Genomic DNA, 23,388 nt, shown 5'->3' with positions numbered 1-23,388 from the left:
TATTGTAAAGAGACACGAATGAAACAAAACAGACTGATCTGTTTGAACATCCCTTAAGTGACTATTATAAATTCTACCAGGCTTAATACACAGAAAGAAACTGAAATGAAAGAAAACAATGCTCAAAAGCAACAACACTATCCGAAAACACCTAACAGCAGTTCAAAACAGAAAGGAATGAAAACAATGGTATAGCTTACTGTGAAGTGGACTGTGTGTTTTCAGGTTGTGAGGCAACATACTTTGCAAAGAAAGGTAGTTCTAAAAATTACAAAGCAAGAGCACAGCAGGCAGCACAACCCCCTCCCTTGTGTCCACTACGAGGTCTAATTACTAAGTGCTTGTCAAATCTGGCGCATAATACCATAAATTTCAACACCTCTATTCTGTCGTTCATAAGATGCTGCAATTTTCCAACAAGCCAAGCACTGCTTTGATTCATGGACTTAACTTTTTTTTTTTTTTTTTAAAGCTTACAGTAATGCAACAGTGTGCACCGGCTCAACTGTTAGAAGCATTGCCATAAAAAAGTACTCAAAAAAGCAGCACTGTATATTGACTGCAGCAATGCTTTCAGGTAAGCATAACTTGTTGGTGATGCAGCTTTCTCCGTCATACAGGAAGAAAAGAGTACTGGGTCTAAGGGCTGAGCGTCAATGCTAATTCTGTGCAGAATGGCTCCTGATAATTGTTGGCTAAGGCATCCAGAGCACACTGTCTAATGCTACAGACAAGGCATTAGCCATTCGGTAGGCACCCTCGTTCGACAGCATGCCTATGTGGTCCCACAATGTGGTCTGCAGCATAGCACAGTAATGAAAGTGCCATAAAATATATGATACAAAAAGAATACTACAAGCACAAGCAGCAACGTGGCCGTCCTACATTCCAGGCACCCCGCTACCAACCTCTACCTGAAGACTGAAATTTGTGGGTTTGGAAAAGATGGTATCCACACCACAGTGCAACACACAATAGGAAGTACTCTTTTTTTTTTTTTTTTAATTAGGGGGTAATGCTATAAAGAATGTGCCCCTGTCTTCAGAAGGAAAACCCTGATGAGTTGGCAGCATTCAGGTAAGAACAAATAGTGGTTTGTTGACTATGCATATAAAGAGAGATGTGTACACACACACAAAAAATTTTCAACACATGACTAGACGATAACATTACAGCCCCGTGACAATTGGGCTCGAAAGAGTGTCAACACATGCACTAACACACTAGAATGTCACCACTGCAGAACGCATCTCCGATTCCGAGCCTTTTCCAGATAAAGTGAATATGGTTGAAGACATATTTAACCTATCCACATCAAGAAATGTCTGCCAGTAAAACATTTGCCAATTATGTAAAACCAATAAGAGTGACTGGTTTGGGCGGATTCTAAGTATTATTCTAATATTTCATTTTGCAAAGTGTACTACAGAGCTACCTATTGCTAGTCCTGCGAGTTTCAACACAGCAAAGCAACAAATGATTGTTAGATTTAAGTTCTTAGCAGGGAAGCACAAAAATGGGAGCACTTTTTTAATGGTACTGGCATATGCAGCATTGCTAAATGTTTCATTAACGAATGCTGCAGCAGAAGCATGCTTCTGAACACAACACCTCCCTTACATTATGCACTGGGAATAGTGGATCAAAGGAACATTACAAAAGCCTTGCTGTGCACTAGCTACAAAACAGAAAAAGTTATATGATCAAAAGAGAATTACTGCCAGAGAATTTTTCGTACAATTTTTATGTTAATTGGATTTTGTAACAGAGAAAAAGCTATGATGATTCATTACTATTACCTTACCATGCTATTTTCTGTATTTACTAACTGCACTTGTAATCACAGAGCTTACTTTTGTTGGCTAATAATACTGAAAGTACTGTTCCCAATTGTTCCTTTCATCTAATATCTTTCCCAAGAGCAGCATAATCACCCCAAAATTGTATCTGTCCATCTTGAAGGGTACAATATGGCTGGCAAACACTTACACTGAAGTATGTTGCGCATAATTAGCAATGCAATAATACCCAAAAAATTTTCAAGAGAAAGCAAACCATTCAAAACGGTGCTGCAGGACTAGAAAACTAATTAAAAACCATTACATGAAAAAGAAAGAAAAAGGCTCAAACATCTACTTAAAGAAGTGTACTGTTTTTCATAAAGTTGCATTAAAAAGTTTGCTGATGCTGCAATACAAAACAAACAGAACAGCCTTATTGGTACCTAAATACTATTTCCTACAGATATCGTATCAGTGATGTCAGCAGTACGCCAGCACTGCAGAAGTGACACTCAAGGTGCTGTAGTGCATGTGAGACCAACATTTATCATTACTTTCAGACAACAGAATTATCGATAATAATAAGGATGGTCTTATAAATAGATGATGCATGTGACAATGATGGAGGCTGCGTGTATGTGCAAACAATGCGTAACATGAAAAAGAAGAAAAAACAAAAGGACACTTAAGGAGTATTTCTGGCAGACACGCACACACACCAATTGTAAACTTGATGCCAGTGAGGCAGACGTGTGCAAAATGCGAGTTAAAAATTATATGGCATGAATGGTGCGACACTGAAGCTGCTCTTATATCATGTCCGTGTAGGCAGTGAACGCTGGACGTGAGGTGCACTAGCTGTGTATCACGCGCTCACTCCCTTGGACAAGAAAATAATTAAATGAGACAAAATACTTTGAAAAGAACAACAGTAATAGCTCCCTGTCAACGCCATCTTTCGAAACATCAAAACAGGCAGGGTCCCTCCACACTGTCAAAGTTCTAAATGCAGTTGGGCATTAAGTGAAAGCAGATTAGTCAGTCATCCAACGCTTACAAACTAAAATTGGGCATTTGCATTCCTGTAGCACTAGGACTACTCCTGAGAATAAAACAAACAGCCAAAGTGCTTTCTTTGGCATATTCATGGAAGTGGACAATTTCAGTGATGATGAGAGAAATGTTGAAGATTTCCACAAGGCGTCCCTAACGCTAGTCTCAGAGAGCACTTGCCGGCCTAACAACCAGACTCGACACCACGGTACAAAAATTTCAAGAAACGCTGTGACACTGAACTCTAGCATAGCACACGGCAGCAGTTTGCACATCCCTTTGCCAAAAAACACTGACATGCAAATGTAAACTTGTACTGGAGAAGTAGAAAACAGGAAGGCGGTTCAACGTCACTAAAAGTTGGGCCAAGTTTCCGCTGTGCGTGCGCAATGCTTTGGCAGAACTACCGCAATGGCTGCAAATCCTTTCCAGTCTCTCAGGTCTCAAAGTGTTTGTAGATCGATGTGACATAAGCCATGATCGACTGCCAATCCGGGCGTTCCAGGCAAATAAGTTCATTGACATTCTGAAAGAACATTAGGCACTCTCAAATTGGCACAGTGTTGTACATGTTAGCTGAGAATGCACTTTTCAATTATTTCATCATAGGACAGAGCAAACAGTTAAACTTAAGACAGCTGACACAACAATACCTTCATTATAGCAGCTTGTTACAATATTCAGAGTTTAGTCGTTCGTTAGAGAAAGAATTCCATTCATAAAGAAGTAATTTTAAGCATGATTCTGCTTCATGAACCCTTTTGCACAGCCACATATTCAGGTGGCTTGAACAGGAGCACCAACATGTACTAACGTGAAGAGCAACCAGCAGTTCACGACTAATTTACAATCAGGTCTCAACACAAGGCTTCAATTTGAGAAATAAATACAATTGGTTCAAATTTCTTCCTTTGCATATTTCAGAAATTAGGCCACACACAGTCTCACATGGATCAATCAGGTTTCCCTATAAATCCATCAAATTAAACATTGCACTTGTCTTGAGCTATTTTTGGATAAGCTGTGCTATGTATTTGGTCATTTATTGAGCGGTATATGTGCTTATTTACCTAAACCTATCTAGTAACGGTGAAAGAGGATGGCACAGAAGCTGGCACTTACCAAAGTGCTTGGAATCCCTGCAGATTCAGCGGCTTCAAACGCAATGCTGAAGTTTCTCCTCTGAAAAGAAGAGAGCATGAAAAACTGAAACAGTGCTCGTCAGAAGGCTTGCAATAACAAATCAAGATTTATTATATAGCATATGGTTTATGGTGTTTTGCGTGCCAAAACCAAGATATGATTTGGTTCGAAAATGTCGGTGGCATCACCAACCCTAGGCAGAAATAGTCACTGCATATGAGTGATAACCAGCAATTCTTGAAAACATCACAGTCATTTTAGTTTGCGCTGTGGAGCTGTACTCAACTCGGTCGAGTGATGGCTGAACTATTATTGGAGGCTAATTTGAGAATATGAAGGTAAATACATTAAAACTTTCTTGGATATATGTTACATTTTTCTATAATGCTTATACCCTAGGTTAGGTTTCTCTGTTATACTTGTATCTTGCAGTAAATCCCTACAATATTAAATTTGACAACAATATGTTTTCGAATCTCTGGCAAATGCCCTTAGGATTCAATGAATTTTGTATTATTTGACAACAAAACATCATGAAACTGCAATCTTGCTTTAATGAAATTTGTCAGAACATTAGTCTCCCGCGTACCCATGTACCTGTGTGATGCTAACAGATTCCGGGAAGTACTCAACTGCATTTTCTATCTACTTGTACTGCTCAAAATACCACCACAGCATGCTCGTGTGGGCCCCGTCATTCAGTACACATCATGGCTGCCATCTCGTTAGTAGACTGTTTGCGTCAAATGGCATGGTCGTATCACTGTCAAGCTGTCATGTCAGTTTGTGCAAGGCGCATGTGCATTGCTAGAAATAAAATTTATTTCCTTCCTCACGTTAGAGATATACAATGTTGGCATGCAGTTCAAGCCACAATGCAGCTCAGTGTGTGCTGAAGCGTGGGTTTTGCATTCATATACAGCAACGGGGTGCTAGCCTACGATTGAAAAGGCCATGGTTGAAGTTCTGTTGTGAAACCATGACATACAACATGGCAGCTGTGCGGACGACGCATCTGCATTTTCTTAATGCATGTGCGCACGTTTACACAATAATCTGCAGCACCAATATTTTTTGCCCTTTCTCAATAAAGTTTCTACTATGCAAAAAGGCAGCGCCACTTTATTGTAATGTGGTACTGTCACGTGGTGTCTATCGTATCGAGCAATTTGTGTGAAGAGCATCGCTGACTGTGCTGGCATGATTGCTGTGCCGTGTGCAAAGGTTTGCTGCGACCCTTTGTCACTGTGTGTGTTGGGTGGTGTTACTAAGGCGAAAGCCTTAGGTGCCTCACCAAACATAAAAATTGACAGTCGGTGTCAACACGAGTGATGCAAAAAATCATCATCCCATGATGACGTCATCATGATGTCACAGATTACCAAAATATATGACACCATCATGACAACACATGATGACCTCATCATGTGAAAACATCACTTGGTCAAAAGAGGGCCGATCACAGAGGCGGTACAAATCCACATTAGGTGCAGAAAGTTTTCAGAGGGGGTTGGGGGAGGATCAATACATCGACTGAGAAGAAGAAGAAGAAGGCTTTTGCGTTCGAGTGAATGCAACTGCAGACATTTCAGAGATATTCCAGAGGGTATGACAGAAACAAACAATTCTACATAGATATTGACAGTCCTCACTCATCTGGCAGTGTCTGCTGCATGAGGAGCATTAGTACAGGGTGTGGCACTCACTTTGTCCTTGCTGTCAAGTTGGTCGTAAGGGATCTTGTCCCCAAGGTAAGTGTGCAGGAGAGCGCAGAAGGCTAGTCCATCATTCCAACTACTACTGAAATTGGTGATGTCTATATTCTGGTGAAGATAAAATAAAAAAAAAGCAGTAGTTGACAGAATATAAAAAAAGAAAGATGCACAACACATTACAAGGGAACTTTCGAAAATCGGTTTCATGTGCGGCATTTCAGCTTTTCACAAGCTCCCAAATCAAGTTTTTCACAAGCTCCCAAATCAATAGAGAGGACAGGCTCCGGGAAAACTGCGATTGTTCAAAGATACGTGAAACTTCGATGATTTGGCACTCATTAATTTAAACATTCCATATCATTCAAACACAACAGGTGGTCTCATCAAACATACATAGCAAAATATAGTGAAATATAGCAATTCATCTGACATCAATTTGGTAAGCACTACCCAATTTGATATTGGGATGCATTGTACGAGCCATGCATGGCATTTTGGAAGTGAGCAAAGTGCAAAAGGTGCATAGATACATCAATATTACTGTCAGCAACATCATGACATTACTAGATCACAAGGATGCTAGCCCTATCTAAAGCAACCCAAACCAGAGGATGGAAAGAACATGATGGCAGCTTTCAAGCAGGATGGTTCAATGCCTCAGCAAAAGTGCATGACACGATATATTCACAAGCTGTCTGTGCTGTTGGCCACGTTGCTTAGATCCTGTACCTTGAGATGGATGTATAAACGGCAAAGCACAATATAATGACGTCCTCACAAATAAAGATAGGTTGCAAATTGTCTGCCATTTAGCTGTTATGTAAGAATGGCTGAGCTGTTTATGTGCAAGCATAACCAACACTTGAATTTCAATCTAATACTATTAAGTGCCCATTCAATCTAGCTCACGTAAAGAGACCATGTCAACAGGCAGTTTGAAAGAACACTATGAATTGGTGCCAGCTCACCTTGTAGCCCATAGTCTTGTTCTGGCACCACTTGAGCAAGGCATTGCGCTTTGATCCACCTCCCTTGACCAGTGATGCAAGTGGATCTTTCTTCTCAAATGACAGGTCACTGCAAGTGTGCAAGCTACGTTGCAACATCAATCAATTAATCAATCAGCCTTTATTTCCCTTTATACATAAGTGAAAAGAGCGGCCACAAAAAAACCTGCTACAATGAGCAGCTTGACAATATGACAAATACTAATCAGTGGTTTGAACACAATTCGCCTTGTCACATCAAAAGCAGGATGCTGATTCAAAAAGGTTCGGTTGATGGAGTTTAATTCCACCTTTATACAGCAGCCATGTTCATAAAACCACTTCACTAAAACCAATTTTTGGTCCCCATGGGGCTGAAATTGATAAGATTCAAATGTGCTGTCATTACAATTATCTACTTCGTATTCCACATCATGTACCTAAACCCGAACAGAAAAAAATGAAACTATTAAGGGGAGATGCGGGTCGAAAAATGCGAGTTTTTTCAAAAATTACAGATTTTTTGTTTTCACCTGTTTTGTTAAGATTAGTATCTCTACTGTTCCGAAAATGAAAATCGAAGTCGAGACTCAACTGCAAATGCATTAAAACTGCGTCTAAAGAGCACAAGGTGGCTGTTAATCTTGACCGAAAGTGTGACGTCTTCTAGTGCCTAGTGGCCGATAACGCGCGGCCGCTCGCCATTGGGGATCGCATGAGGAGATCTCCAAATAACCACGGTTTCCCGCGCTGCAGAAGCGCAAGAAATAATAAAGAAAGCATGCTTTTGCCGCACTTTTCGAGCGCTGCGACTGGCTTTTAAATCACGTGGTACGGATCGGGGACCGCCATTGGCCGCTGCACGCTTTGCGTGTTGTGAAGCCTGCTTGCAGGGTCCATGTTTCATCGAGCTGCGCAGCTGAACGTTTCTCTCGCGTATTTATTTTTATCATGGATGAAGAGAACCGTAGCAAGCGCAGTCACTGGCCAGTGAAGTATCACTCGGTGAACAAATTTCGAGGACGCCGGCGCAAATCGAAGCCAAACAGCAGCCGAACGGCATGTGCGTCTGCAACCGCGAGGCCTAGCGAAGGCGACGGCGATGCTACCGACGAGTTTGCCGCGGCATTCGAGTATGTCAGGGCCTCTCAAAGAGAATATCGGACTCTTCGACGACAAAGAAAGATCACGGTAGAAAGAGTCTTCCTTGATCACTGACATAACAGCGTTGAACATCCTCATGATCGGTGCAGTGTGTCCGTGTCATCGTTCGGAAATACGCGTCTGAGATCCAGCTTACAAACGTAAAGGCGTCATTTCTGGAAATACAATGCGAGAACAGCGAGTGCCCCGAAAGTATTCTTTCGATGACGTATACGTTGCGGCGAGTTGCTTCGAGCGAGGAGGCCAGCGTAGGGGGTGGCGAGTGACGGATCGATTGCAAGCAGAACCTACGGCAGCGGGAGCTCACGCAACACTACTCTGCTCGAAAGAGCTGTGAAGGAGAAACTTATGGCGCTGGCTCATTTTAGTGGCAGTGGCTACTAGAAGAACAATTTACCTCTTTTGTGTGCAATTTTGATCGGATTTCGTTACCTCTTTCATAAATAAACATCCAATTTTAAATTTAAACTTCGTTTTTCTCAAATACACTTTTCAGCAACTTTTTCAGCGTGCCGCTCTTGTTTTTGGTACTTCTGGTGCTCCGATCTGCATGAAATATTGCCCACATTTTCTCTAAAGTGTATGGAGTGCAGTTATCTCCTTCAAATATCAATATTATTTATGCATATTAGAAAATTTGCAAGTAAACATTTACTGGGGTATGGGTAATAGTGGATTTCCCATGTTTGAGTTTTTCACGTCTAGTAAATATTTTTCATGCACTTTCTGGATAGTTTTTGGCACTCTACAGTTCAAATGGAACAATATGAGCCATTAATTGTGAAAATGTATAGAAGTTTAAGGATCGAAAAAGGGGGACTACAAGGCCTATGCTTTACACTTTTGTCATGATGCAGAACAAAAAGTATGCAACTTGCAAGAAAACTAATTATATATTTGAAATCAGCATAAAAATATCTACAAGTAGCCGAAGTTTCATTGCTCTAGGATGAATATTAAAAAAAAAAAAGGTGTCTTCGAGTAGCATCTCCCCTTAACTCTGAACGCTGCATGAAGATAGCTATTTTTACAAAAGCACCTGCATTTTTTTTTCTTTTTTAACAGTGCTTTTTCTTTTTTAACGCAATAACCCTGAGTCATAAATGAGCTCGGGAAAGTCTTTACCCAGTTCCAAGGGCACAAAGTGAGGACAGCACATCTTGGTATTCGTGTGAAAACCAATCTTATGTGACCATTATTCTATTTCATTTTTGAAACAGCGAAAAATAAAAAGATACAGGAGAGGACTGAACAACATGAGTGCTGTGTTGTTCAGTCAAATATTATTATAGATGTACAGTATAGCTGGAGTCCCTTGATTATGTGAAGGAGCACATTGCAGTGGAGCTGCTTAGTAAAGTAACTGATTTTGGGGTGATTAGTCCATGGCTACTAATAATATCTGGGTTTTAACGTCCCAAAACCACAATATGATCATGAGGGACGCCATAGCGGAGGGCTCCGGAAATTTCGACCACCTGGGGTTCTTTAACGTGCACCTAAATCTAAGTACACGGGCCTCAAACATTTTCGCTTCCATCGAAAATGCAGCCGTCGCGGCCGGAATTCTATCCTGCGACCATCGGGTCAGCAGTCGAGCGCCATAACCTCTGGACCACCATGGTGGGGCAGTCCATGGCTACTTTTAACTGAGATCCTTCTGTGGTAACTTCAGAAAAAATTTCAGCAATTTTGGAATTCTCACTTGCAACTAGGAAGAAAAACAATTTGCCCTTTTAGTGTCTCTCCTTCCCTGGACATGAATGCTGCTTTTTATTTTCTTACCCAAAGAAACACATCACTGTTACAATAACAGAAATGCTGTAGTTCTTCAGGGCACCATATTTTATGTGTAACCTCATGACAGCCATGCAATCCCTTCCAACCTGGGCCCCCATATGCAAATTGCACAAGCCAAGCACATTCTCAGTCACGCTTAAACTGCAACATGATTTCTTAAAAGCTGGGAACACGCTGGTAATGCATGGTATGACTTCCCCTGCATGCCTGGACCAGCTTTTGCTACGAGGTAACTTACCATCATGAACGATTGCCCACTGGCTGGTATCTAAGAGGTGTCACACAGCTCTGTCAAGTCATAGGCAGGGCACAGTATAGGGGGGGAGGGGTTGCATTGTGGGCACCCTGCCACATGAGCACAGAATATTTGGCACGTACATTCACAGCATTGTGTCCACACTGCAAACATTTTACTATCAAGGAGAGTTCAAGGAGTATTGCAGTGTCTCTGAGCAGCTGCAAAAACAAGACTAAATCCACCCAAACCTAGCAAATGTACCTGTAGCTGTTCCTGCGAATAGGCTCCAGCTTGTGGGCTAGGATGGAGACCGGGTGCGCCTTTTCAGCTTCTGTGCGCGTCGGAATGTCAGCGGTGCTTTCCCCGGCAGCGTCAGAGCGCTGGATGGGCTGCTGCTGTGAAGGTCGTGGTGCGAGGCGTACTTTCTCGGGAACCTTGAATGGGCTCTGCACGCAAGGGGACGGAACTTTAACTACCACATTCTGCACAACTTACTTCGACTAAAGACACCTACATTTTTCCAGCCATGGCAATGTGAATGAAAATTTCTGCCGATAGCAAAGGGGAGCAAAGTTTTTGAAAAGTAAGCACCTTCATAGTTTATAAAGGTCTGAAAACTAAGCTCCCAAACTTGTCCCAGAAATGGCACTAAGCAAATGGTTAACACACATGATGGTCAAAGCACTCTTGCCAGTTTGGAGGTCCCCAAACTAAATTTGTCAACTTCTTAAATTAGAAGTAATGAGTAATTTCTGAAGTATGAGAAAACTTTAATAAAGAATAGCTGAATCATTATCATCATTCAAAACTAAGGCTGTAAAAATAATAAAAAAATGCCCACTATACTTATTTTCATACGTTGTTTTTCTTTGGGATAAAGTCGTGTGCATAGCGGCCAAGTACCAGTAATATAATAAATACACTAACTCTAGACACCATGAAATGCCCTCATTTTACAGTAGAATCTCGGTGATACGAACCCAACTGATATGAATTTCGGTCTGATACGAATTTGTAAAATTCCCCAGCCGAATTCCATTGTGTCCAACGGGCCATAATTTGGATGTTCCGAACAATTTTCAGCGTTGCGACGGGTGATACAAACTTGGTACAGAAACCGTCGAGCGACTGCTGACAGAAGTGTGCTCCAGAAGCTTCGGAAGTACGCGCAGCCAGTGCACGCACAGTCAGAACTGTGGTCATCGTTTGCCACAACCGCTATGGATGAAGCCATGGTCGCTATATACGCGATCACGTATGACGACGACGAAACTCCAAAAGTACACGCACATCCAACACTCGCCGAGTCAAAGCGATGCTGCTTGACGCAACCAGAGCAGACAAAAGCACGGTTGACGCGATCATAGATAGTAACGACATAGTTCTGAAGGCATGTGCGAGGCCAGCGCACACGGATTCAAAACAGAACTGCCATTTGCCGCAACTGCTGCGCACGAAACCGCAGTCGCTATTAAACAATCAGGCCATAATCAATAGCGACTACGCAGCTCCGAAGGTACGTGGCTAACGCAGCGGTAGATTTTGAAGGCAATAAAGTCGTGAAAAGGCACGAAGCACTTCGGCGTTCTTGTCATTCGTTGATGACTATAGCGGAGCGGACTTCGGCACTTAGTTTTCAGATGGCATAAGTGAAGCTTTGACGTGTGTGTTTGCAGCAGCCAGCTGCGCTGTCCCTTAAAAAGAAATATGCGACTTCTTTCAACGGCAACAAATGTTTTGTGCGTATGTCGTGGTTGAAAACAGATTTTGCTAGTTTTTTGGTGATATCAAATTTTGGGTGATACGAATATTTTCGCCCCGCTTGAGAATCGTGTCACCGAGATTCTACTGTATTTTTGTCATTACAGGCAGGTAAAGAAGTCAAGCGACAAAGACGTGTGGCAATTGGCAACTGCTAATTATAGATGTGTTCTTCAGGACCTCAGGAACTGCCTAGGCCTTTTGAAAAGTTGCAAGAGATGATTTAGAAAGCATCTTTTCAGCCGCTAGGTGTTTTCAGTGTCATCGAAATCTATTTAAGAAAGTGATCATTAGAGAATTTCAACCCCTGTAGAACTCATGACCTCATGCTCAGCAGAACGCCACAGCCACTAAGCCCCCAGCTGGATCAGCCCAGCTAGTACTGAAGTGGCTATAGCTACAGAAGGTATGTTCACAAGCACTGCACAGTAGACAACATAGCTTCCTCACCTTAGCCAAGATGTCGCCAGCATTTCCCAAAAGCAGTGCATTTGCTGCTGCAACTGCTGACCTCGAATCAGAGGCTAGACTGTTGAGACTGCTAGTGGAGGAGCTCCTGCTACTTGGACCTATCACGAGCAGGAGGAACAAAGCACACTGTAGCGATTCCACAAGCGCTACACTCCATCATCACTGCTACAAAGTATGTCAGTACATTTGGGCTTTAGTGGGCTGAAGGTCAGTTATTGTAACAAGCACCCAACAGAGCTGTTTAGAGATTAGTGAAAAAAAGTAGTCAAAATAAATTTCACAATGGCATTATTGTTGGCATTCCCTGAATGCAGTCGTTGGTTTCACTACCGAAAAGCCAAAGTACAGTCATGCAGTTTGATGCTTTACAGTTAGACAAGGTACTGCATTTTCTAATGTGGCGCCTTTTCCCTCAATTTTTGCTGGTGCGTTTTGTACAAGAGTAATTAGAACCAACAGATAATCAAGCCAAGGAAAGTATAGGGGACATTATTTGTAGTAATTATGTTATAAATGAGAAGAAACTAAAGTGGACGAAAAGACAACTTTATGCCCTCAGGTAGTACGCAAGGAGTTGTTGGTCAGCTCTCCGCTCATTAAAGGATCGCGTGCAACGTGACGCCAGCAGGCAAAAAAAAGTAGGCTTGTGTGAATATTCGTGCACTTCGAATATTCGCACGAATATTACAGTATTCGAATTCACTTCGATCCGAATTTAAATTATTGGAAATTTCGAAGTATTCGAAATGAACGAATAAGTGTATATTAGTCCGCATGTAACCCCCTGTAAAGGTGGTTTCACTGCAGTGGAGGGGTGCTATACCGTGAATACACCTTTCCAGAGAAAATCCACACTGCTGCGAAGCCTCACTTCAAGGTTAAATGAACATATTACCCTCACATCGATTCGTCATTTTTTAAGTTTAAAAGCTTGTTATACCGGCTTATATGCTCCAAGTATAGTAAATTTTAAAACGTAACATATTTTACAGGTTATCACTTGCATTCTACCGAAAGTCAAATCCTGCTACTATTCAAAGTTGAGCTTCCACTTCCACTGAACCAAAATCAACGACATTTGCACATGCCTTGTTTCAATTTTTAAAAATATATTGTGCGGGTGGGTCATGACAAAAATGCTCATTTTTCTTTATAATATCTGATATGAGGTCTGTTAGAAAAGTATCCGACCTTTGGTGGAAGAAAAAAAAACTGGCATAATTGGAGCGTTGGAAACCTAATCCCCCTCAAAGTAGTCCCCTTGGGACTCCACACACTCCTCACAGCGGTGCTGCCATTGTTGGAAGCATTCTGAGAAGGCCTCTTTCGGAATGGAGCTTAGCTCAGCTGTCGTTGCAGCCATAATGTCCTCCCTTGTCTGAAATCGCTCTCCTTACAATGTCCTCTTGAGTTTGGGAAACAGCCAGAAGTCGCTGGGGGCCATATCAGGAGAGTAAGGAGCCTGTTGAACTACAGGAGTCTGACTTTTAGCCAAAAAAAGTCTGAACCAAGTGTGAGGAATGTGCAGGAGCATTGTCGTGATGGATGCGCCAGTTTCCTGTTGACCACAACTCAGGTCTCTTGCGCCGCACAGCATCACGTAGGCGACGGAGGACATCCCTATAGTACTCTTTGGTGATTGTTTGACCCTGTGGTGCGTACTCGTGGTGTACCACACCGTGGGAGTCAAAGAAAGCACTCAGCATGACTTTGACGTTGCTGCGCACTTGGCGGGCCTTCTTTGGTCTTGGTGACGTGGAATGCTTCCACTGTGACGACTGGGATTTGGTTTCCGGGTCGTACCCGTACACCCAACACTCGTCACCAGTGATAATGGTGTTCATGAAGTTAGGGTCACTGCTTGTGAAATCCAGCATGTCCTGTGAGACTTCAACACGAAGTTGCTTTTGCTCCACCGTGAGCAGTTTCGGCACGAATTTCGCCGCAACTCTCTTCATGGCCAAATCTTCGGTCATAATGGAATGTGCAGAGAAAGTGCTGATGCCCACCTCTTCCGCAATTTCCCGGATAGTCACACGACGGTCCCGCATCACCACAGCGTTCACTTCGGCAATAATCTGGTCATTTCGGCATGTTGATGGCCGACCGGAGCGTGGCTCGCTCTCCACCGATGTGCGGCCGTCTTTACGCCGGTTGTACCACTCCTTAATCTGTGTGCGGCTCATAGCGTCGTCACTGAAAGCAGTCTTGATTTTCCCAATGGTTTCCACTTGGCTGTCGCCCAGTTTCTGGCAAAATTTGATGCAGTAGCGCTGCTCCAGTCGCTCCGTCATTTTCCTCGCAATAAAAAACCGACGAGAGCACTGCGCACGACCTCACTCAAACGCTGCGTCCCAGCGACTGACGCTATTGGTAGGCGGGAAAAAATTCACGCATGCGCACGAAGGTTCCAGGTTGGCTGATGCAAGCGCGCTTGTTTCAAATCCATCAGGTGCTCGCAAAAAAAAATAAGGTCGGATACTTTTCAAACAGACCTCGTATATACGATTCGAATTCGTTTTGAAATTATTCGACCAAAACACTATTTGCTTCGAAATCACTTCGAAAATAAAATTTACTATTCGCACAAGAATAAAAAAAAAGTGTTCCACACTCGCCATCATGGCTACGAGCGGCGCTGACTAACACTCCCAGGTTTAAAGGGGCCCTGCAACACTTTGCAAAGTAACCATCGAATGGCTCCCTTAAAGGGACACTAAAGGCAAACATTAAGTCGACGTTGATTGTTGAAATAGCGGTCCAGAAACCTCGTAGTGCTACTTTTGTGCCAAGGAAGTGCTTATTTTGAAATAAAATCACGCTTTAGTGGTCCGCATCGCGTTAGCACACTTCAAATCACCCGCCTAAAAGTACCGTATTTTCCGGTGTATAAGTCGCACCTTTGTATAAGCGCACCCCTACTTTTTACGACTTTTGAAAGAAAAAATCATATAAGACGCACCTTTGTATAAGACGCATCTATTTTTAACTCAGTCGACATGATAAAACACAATGACCCACGCAGGGTACATTGATTGCGAAATGCGTAGTCACGCACGGCACTGAATATCTGTAAGCAGCAGTTTTATTAAGGCGCAGAAAACCACTATTTAGTCTACTGGATTTGAAGCCACATCCTCCGGCGCACTGTCAAAAGTTCTTCCGCCTCGGTTGGCAGCATCGCTGGGTTGCCGTCGTCAGCCTCTGAGTAACTTTTACGCAGCATTGTAAGCACCTTGAAGCACATCGTTGGCACTGCCTGTACTATGGTGGCTACCATACCTTTAGGGCATTACCAGACTTGGCGAGAACACATAAACAACGAACGCGCCGCACGGTTATCACACGATCGTCGGATACCACTTACACACGCATACAAAACGTAAATGGCGACCGGAAGCCGGAAGCTGCGACTACTGCTGGACTGCAGCGACGTCTCACACGAAAACTGATGATGATAATAATGAAATGGTACTTTCGCTTTTGTAACTGATATTCGTGGGCGCTACAACGTTACAATGGACCGTTGTGGTGCTCTTTTTTATTTATTGCCTCAGGTCTGTGGGTTTAATTCTTCGTTTAAGAACAAACAATTCAAACAGTACAATGGGGCACGCGACAGTGGTGACTTTTATTGCGGCCGTAATCTCCGTGGTCGCCGCGCTGCTTGAACAGCAAGTAGCTGACATCTAAGGTCGCAGCCGCTTCATTGTTAAAACAAAATTAGATATATTTTTACGAATGCTCTCGAGCTCTGTTTATCGTACTCATAAATTAAATACAAACAAATTGGTCTCGCAGAAGTGACTTTTTGGGTATATAAGACGCACCGTTGTATAAGACGCACCAGCGAAAATCTAGGAAAAAAGGTGCGTCTTATACACCGGAAAATACGGTAGTCTTTCTGACGTCACTGTTGCCGTGCCCAACATTGCCCGCCTTTAATGCGCAGCAGCGCGCACTGGCGGCGTGCACCATTCGGGCATCCAGCAACATCACATGCATGCGGCATTTTGTCGAACTTTCTGTCAGAGCGACTTTCACGAGCACGCAAAACACACGCGGCAGTAAGCTATACCGAAACTACCACTGAGACGCGACCACGCGAGCGAAGCAGGGCGCCGGGCAAAGCGCAGTTGGGTGAAAACGGAACCTTTGAACTAGAGCTGTGCGAATAGCAAAATTTTGGGTGCGAAGGGAATTCGAATACTGAAGTATGAGTGCGAATCGAATCGAACATTTTTCGAATATTTTTCGAATACTTCGAAGCGAAATTTCAGAAAAAAAAATTGGAGAGTATTCCTAAGCATATTATTATGAGATAGCAACATGAAAGTGTTTCTTTTCACTAGGTTGATGAAGCGCTGGTGGGGTAGCGTGTCATGGTTGTCTTATCAAGAATGAGGCAATGTAGAGGCCGAATTGTATTTATGTACATGATTTGGTGCAACCAACGTGTTGCCGACAACACTTCACACGTGATAGGCAAAGATGCCATTTGCTCAGCCTCTCCTCCTCTTTCAACTTCTGTGGAAGCCCAACTAATGTGGCAGACAAGGGTGTGCTCCCTTCATGTCCGGAGTTCCAAATCTGCCTCGTAGATGTCGATATATAAGAACATCTGAAATTTTGGATGCTAAAAAACTTTGGCGTCCGATTTTTCGGACTTCCTGCCCAAATTTCAGGTCCAAAACAGCATTAATTGAGCCCCCACCTCTGCCACATCTTTCATCTCCATGTTGGAACCAGCGTTTTCTCGAGTTAATACATTTGCGACTGTAGCGGAGCTTGAAAGGCAGCCTTGCCGCAATACAGGGTTGTGATGAGGTGAAGCATATTGAAAGTCTAGGGACCACTTCCAATCGGACGTTGACTGTCTTTGGCAAAGCTCGATCGTAGCAGAGCTTGAAATGCATCTTTGCCACAATACCGAGGTGTGAGGAGGTGAAGCATATTGAAAATCTAGGGACCACTTCCAATCGGACGTTGACCGTCTTGGCAAAGCTCGACAGTAGCGGAGCTTGGAAAGGCAGCTGTGCCGCAATACGAGAGTGTAACGTGGTGCAGCATATTGAAAAATCTGAAGGGGTCACTTTCAATCTGACATTGACTGTATTTGTTTTTGGGAAGTTCAAATAGTTCGAATAGTAAAATTCCAGTGCGAATCGAATCGAATAGCAAACACTATTCGAAAAATATTCGAAATTTCGAATATTCGCACACCCTATTTTGAACCACGCGCGCCGTTCCCCATGGCAGCGCCAAAGAGGTTCTTTTTTCCATGAATCTAACACAACGAACAAGCACATTTTATTACGTCTCTTGATGCACGGAAGGTTCCTTTTTTTATTTGCAGCTAGTTTGATTACGAGTGATTATTGTAGTTGGACTCTCTCACGTCATCGGGATCATTTTCCAAAATGTCCTCTCATGGCCGCTCATCGTGTGATACACTTAGCTTAATTTCTCGGTAAGTACAGTGAAACCTCGATTATACGACTTTCAGGGGACCACGCAAAACCGTCGTATAATGCGGGCGTCGTATAATCCAAAAACTAAGGATATAAGCAGTGACGATCATGCTGCCCCACACAGTCAGTACATAATGCCGGAGCAAGTCCGCAACGCAATACGGCGCTACTCCGGTAAACGTAGATTAAATTACTTGAAAAAATGACAACCACGCATTTATCGGAGGCGTGAACGAACCTTTATTCTCACCTCTTAAAAAAATCTGTAATTTTTTCTGCGAGTTGGCCCAGCCACGACGCATCAGTTTCCTTTCGAGAGCTGCGACATCTTGCAGCAAGTCGCCGACCTCGTCGTATGCGCACGCAAACCGCCGAATGTTGTCGACGTAATCCAACACGTCCGTGTAAGTCGGTACGGAAGCGCTTTGGCCTCTGCGGGTATCGTCCATCTCTTCTTCGTCGTAAGTTTCCGCAGAGTCGGGACGCACAGTTTCAATAATGTCATCCAGCGACACTGCACTGCACACAGCGACATCGTCGTCGGCACCAACATAGTCCGCGAACGATCCAGGCAGCTCAGGCACCCAAACTCGGGTTCGTCATCATCAGCACTGCAGCCTCACTGAAACAGCCGCCACTTCTCGTAAACCGCAGTGCCTGAAGGAGTTGGCGATAGTTTCCTGCGTGACCGCGTCCCATGCACTAGCGATGTAGTGCATTGCATCGAGCACCGAGGAGCTTCGTGGCCATCTGCTTGCGTTCCATGCCCGCTAGCCGACGCTGAAACCAGAAACTTCCTGTATTCTGCTTCATGCATTTGATGACGCCGGCGGTCAAGTGGCTGCAGCTGACTTGTGCAATTCGGGGGCAGAAATGCGACTTTTACATTCCTCAAATGCGAGTATCCGTTGGATGGCACGGCGCATTGTCCCAGCAGAAGAAGAATTTTTCTGTCTTTAGCCCCCATTCTCGAGTCTAGCTGCTGCAGATATGCAGCAAACTTGGCAGCAGTCATCCAGGCTTTGCGGTTAAACGTGTATTGGCACGGCAGCCTTTTCAAATTTTTGAAGCATCGCGGCTTCTCAAACTTGCCAATCACGGAGGGCAGGAAGCTTTTCCGAGCCGTCTTCATTAGCGCAAAGCAAACACAGTAAGACGCTCTTTGCTCCGCTTACCGCCGTGACACCCTCTCCTTGAACGTCAAAGTCTGGTCTGGCTGCATATTGTAAAAATAATCCAGTTTCGTCTTGCGTTGAATACGTCGCAAGGCTTGTACTGCCGTATCAGTTCCGGCAGCAATGCGGTCCATTGTTCAACAGTGGAGGAGCTGACAGACGAGCTCTCTCCGCAGCAGCGGCTGTAAACAACTCCCATTTCGTTTTTAAAACGATTAACCAGCCGTTGGAGGCTTTAAAGTCGTCATGCCGAAGCGCAACGCAATCATGTCTGCCTTCTCCTTCAAAATTGCGCCATCCACGGCAATAGCTGCACTGCGTGCCTGACGCAACCACTCTACGAGGGCCTTCTCCCTGGCAGCGTATTGCCATCTTTCGCGGCCTTCCTGTTCAGGCCGAACTTTGACGCATTCAGCAGGATGCTGCCTTCTTCGCGAGGATCGTTTTCAGCGACGACTCGGGAATGTCAGGCGCGGGCAATGCTGGCCTTTGTTGATCCGGTCCGCTTCTCCGCCTCCTCAATAACTCGAAGCTTTTCGCCGAGCGTCAGCGGTTGTCGGTTTCGCGACATCGCGAGACGCAGAAGTCACAACCAAGAGTACTAATGCAGAATGCACAAATGTGGCACGTTTGGACTCAGCAGCTGCGGCGCAACAATCTATCAACGATGCACACACGTGAAGGAATGGCCACAGAACACCCACCAGTTTGAATGGCAAAATGGCAGTGGGCCTATTCAATTTTTGAAAGCGCATACCTCAGCGCAAGCTTTGACCAATCGCGTGTGGGTTAAAAACGCCCCAGCCCTCTAGTAGCTAAACACCATGGCCGGTTCCCGTGGCTGTCAACAATCGGCCGATCAACATGTCTGGTGGCAACCCGTGCAACAATGCGAAATCTAGTGAACGTTATCGCACGCTCGAAAGTGATCCGGAAATTATCTGCCTTGTTACCTGCTCAATCACTCCCGAACCACCAAAAAAAAAAAGAGGGGGAAAGAAAAACAAAACAAGACCGCAACAAAAGTGCGCAGTGCACTGCGACCAAATGAATGCGCTCCGGCTGGCTTTGGCCGACGTTGGCTTTGGCTAGCTAGCCTAGGCCGACCGCGACTGCGTTGCGTGCCGAAAAATTGAAGCGGCTCCGTGAATGCAGCGCCGCGGAAAGGAGAATGCAGCATGGAATGCAGAAACGAGCTCGTTTTCTCGACTTTAATCCGGCCGCGCTGCCGGAGTGTGCCTGCGTGGCAGTCTGCGTCGTCGTCTCTGTTTTTTTTTTACTCGGTCAGTCCAGGGAAGGCGTCGTACGAGGCGGGGCCGGCGTAAAATTGCGTCGTACAATTGAGGTTTTTAATACATTGCTTCTATGGGAGTTTTTGCCGGGACCGAGCCAATTCGTCGTAAACACGGGTCGTCGTAGGACCGGGGGACGATATCGAAGTTCCACTGTAGGGCACTGCTGTTGATAATATGCCGCTTTAGACGTTGTCATACATTGAGCTTTCAATCTGACATAAATTGTTGTTTGCCTTTAGTGTCCCTTTAAAGGAGTTTATTGCCTCACGGATCGACTGCTGCAAAAATTTTTAGAATCTGTCGAGTATGAGCGGAGCTACAGAGCTTTAATTGCTTTCTCTCTTCTCTCGTCGCTACAAGTGCGCTAGAAGCTAAGCAGGGAGGATGGCACGAGAGAAAGAAGATACGTCACGCACGCATCATGGCCTTGAGCACTTTTTCTTCTTGAACGCGCGACTTACTCAGTGTGATTGCGAGCACGTGCGTGGTCACGGTAACTATGCAGCGTGCGATGCTCAAATCAGCCAATGGACCGTGAACTTGGGTATATGGCTTGCTCATTGGGTATATGGCATTATTTGTAGGAAGAAGAGGGAATGATTTCTAGTGCACTTTGAGAATTAATTGTAAATTCCAGGCCATGTGCTGCGCTATAATGTAAACTTGTTCTCAAAAGCCTCGACTACCGATCAGCAGCACTTTCTGAACATGCTGAAAAAATGTTGCAGGGCCCCTTTAAATGCACAGGTATACCGAATAAAGTGGATGCGAGGATGACCGCCGTCGTAGCTCAACTGGTAGAGCATCGGAAACATTATTCCAAGGCTGCAGGTTCAATCCCTGCCGGCAGCAAGCTGTCTTTTCTGTCCACTTTAATTTCGTCTTATATTTAACATAACTACTACAAATAACGTCCCCTATGCTTTCCTTGGCTTGATTGTCTGTTGGTTATAATTAATGTTGTGTCTAACAAAGAAAAATGAGCCCTCCCAATTCCCCTTGTTTTGTATAACAGTGTGTCTTATATATATGCATAATGTAATGCGATTCTGCACGACCAAGTATGATAAACCCTGCGCGACACCATTCATAAAAAGAAATTTGCCTTTATTATAACAATGGAGTGAACATAGCCTGAGATGTCGGCAACTTTTTAAGCAATGCGGCAGCCATGGAGGTTACGGCTGCAATAAAAGGCTGCCATCATCATGCGCACTACTTCGCTGTTTTAAGCCAAGCCACAATAGACGTGTATTCAGTGTTCAGGTTAAAGTGCGATAACAGCTGAGCAATGTAGCAAGCCTATTACCCAGAGTGAGTGTGCAGTTTTAAAGTGCCTGCTTACCTTTAGCCTGCTTTGTGGCGTTCTCAATGGATTCAATCAAGCTGCGCACTGAGTGTTGAGCACTGCTGCTGCTGCTGCTGCTGCCAGCACGCAGGTCACTCCATTTGGTCAGTGGCCGGCTACTGCCGCTACCACTATTACGAGGCGGTGTGCTCAAGGTGGCCCCCTCCTGGACCCCTCCGCCCTCGGAGAGGCCATCAGCAGACAAAGAGTGGGCCTTGGGTGACAGCTCCTGCTTGCTCTAAGGATAGAATGAACCAACAGCTTGAGAAGTGGCCATACCAACTATCCACAATGTCAGAGATACGGGCTACAAAATGAACATGAAATTGAAGTAAGGTAAAGCAAATTAAATCGTTCAAATTAAACCATGGAGATTATAGTGTATTTTAATGGGTAATTTTAGGCTGTGCTTAGGTAGAAGCTTTTATTAGGAAAGCAGGCTAGACCTTTAAAGGGACAACAAAGAGAAAATGGATTTTCTCATACTAGTATATTACTCTTTCACACAATACCAAAATGACCATGCTTACCGTGAGAAGACGCTTGGTAAGCAAGAAAACACGTCAAAAGAAAATGCGGGTGGCGATGCCACATTGAAATTCCCACACCAGTTGCTATGACGCCATAAATTTTGACGGCGTCTACTTGGGCCAGAGACTAACATACCAAGTTTCAGGAAATTTCATAGAGCCAATTTCGTTGAATACGAAAAATTCCCTTTGAAATCCGTAACATCACATGTGGAGATTTCAGTGCGAAATTTAAAAGTGAGAAAAATGACCTTGATTTTCTCCTCTGTGATTAAAGCGATGATGGCAAAATTAAAATCATTAGGGTGTTTCGAGTAAAATTTATCAACTGTCTCACTCTAGTGTCCCTTGAATGGTCAATCTGCAGGATGTGCCTGGAAGGTACCTTAAGTTTAGCCAGCTGGGCCTCCAAAGCCTCGAGTCTCTCCTGCAGCTGCTGGTTGTCGCACTGGAGCCGTTCCACCTCCTGCTGGGCCTCTGTCTTGAAGTCGTTGGCCACTCGAACGGTGGTCAGCAGGTCAGCCTCAAACCGCTTCCACTCCTCCTTCTGGAAAACCATGACCAGACCAAACTATATAATGCGACATTTCCTACCAAAGCTCACTAATTGGGCCTCACAAGCTTATCCATGAAATGACACACCATCTAAAAAAAATAGGAATTTTATCACTTTTGCAAACAAGGTGGTGTCCTGTCTTGCTGAGAGGCTCGCATGCAACGCTTCAATGCAATGAGTCAACAGTGTGACAGCCGAAAACATCCACATTCAAAGCTTGCCCACCCATAGGTACTAAGTGCTGTAACACTGGAATGAAATGCGACAAGGAAAAAATAAAGAATACTATATTTATTATGCCTGATTACATTTAAAAGCCAGATATACAATAGGGTAGTAGCCAAGCATGCTCTCACCACAACACTAAGGCTCTCCGAATTAATCAGTCTGATGTCTTATACAGCAGCAAATGTGGAAAAAAAATTTCGCCTTCTAGTTCACTTTCTGCAGTGTACTCTTAAAAATGGGCATATCTGGGGCGTCTTTCTGTCACACAACAACAATTGGTATCTTCCCCCTTCGCGCTTTCTCTGCTTTGCTCAATTGTCCCCTCCGTGTCTTCTCCGAATTGCTCGATCGCCGCTCTCTTGTCAACCACACACCGACCCGAAGGCAGGCGGCGACACTGGTCGCCAAATCTTCAAAGGCTTTAAAAAAAAGTCTTTTCGGTAGCACTTGTAAAATAAGGCGTTTAGGAGTAGCACTGATTTATAAAACAGAGGACAGTTACGATAAATTACGTGCTAATGGCGGAACCAGCCTAAGCGCCGAGACAACCAAACGTCTTCTTCTTTTCCACATGAGTGGTACCCTCTGCCTTTCGAGTAGCCTCATCTTCTTCACTACCATTTTCTTCCCCTACGGAAAAGAGCCCATCCTGGCGACTTAGGGGCAGGAGACG

At 44.2% G+C, this 23,388-nt stretch overlaps 1 protein-coding gene across 2 annotated transcripts; it reads right to left on the bottom strand.

Moving 5' to 3' along the window:
• Positions 1 to 3,250: 3,250 nt before the first annotated feature.
• Positions 3,251 to 22,712, bottom strand: LOC119389418 (cytospin-A). Of its 2 annotated transcripts, none has more exons than XM_037656657.2 (8): positions 22,317 to 22,712; positions 21,399 to 21,639; positions 12,092 to 12,210; positions 10,142 to 10,326; positions 6,661 to 6,769; positions 5,684 to 5,800; positions 3,957 to 4,016; positions 3,251 to 3,360 (listed from the first exon to the last, which is right to left on the bottom strand). In XM_037656657.2, the coding sequence occupies exons 1-8, from the start codon at positions 22,488 to 22,490 to the stop codon at positions 3,271 to 3,273; spliced, it is 1,095 nt and encodes a 364-aa protein (XP_037512585.1). In that variant the 5' UTR covers positions 22,491 to 22,712; the 3' UTR covers positions 3,251 to 3,270. The 2 variants fall into 2 exon arrangements, with proteins under 2 accessions (XP_037512585.1, XP_037512584.1); XM_037656656.2 differs by having other exon boundaries at positions 6,661 to 6,784; positions 22,317 to 22,710.
• Positions 22,713 to 23,388: the final 676 nt, after the last annotated feature.

Source organism: Rhipicephalus sanguineus, chromosome 4 (assembly GCF_013339695.2).
Source record: "Rhipicephalus sanguineus isolate Rsan-2018 chromosome 4, BIME_Rsan_1.4, whole genome shotgun sequence".
In the NCBI taxonomy this organism is placed as follows: Eukaryota; Metazoa; Arthropoda; class Arachnida; order Ixodida; family Ixodidae; genus Rhipicephalus; species Rhipicephalus sanguineus.
The sequence above is the reverse complement of the archived record's forward strand: the minus strand, read 5'-3'. Positions and strand labels throughout refer to the sequence as shown.

What these genes read in the sequence shown, in the direction of transcription:
- LOC119389418 (XM_037656656.2), bottom strand. Translation starts at nt 22,490, where the DNA reads ATGGTTTTCCAGAAGGAGGAGTGGAAGCGGTTTGAGGCTGACCTGCTG. An exon ending in ATTCGCAGGAACAGCTACAG is followed by an intron (nt 6,785 to 10,141) that starts GTACATTTGCTA and finishes GTTGCAACGTAG; the next exon opens with CTTGCACACTTGCAGTGACC. An exon ending in ACAAGACTATGGGCTACAAG is followed by an intron (nt 5,801 to 6,660) that starts GTGAGCTGGCAC and finishes TATCTTCACCAG; the next exon opens with AATATAGACATCACCAATTT.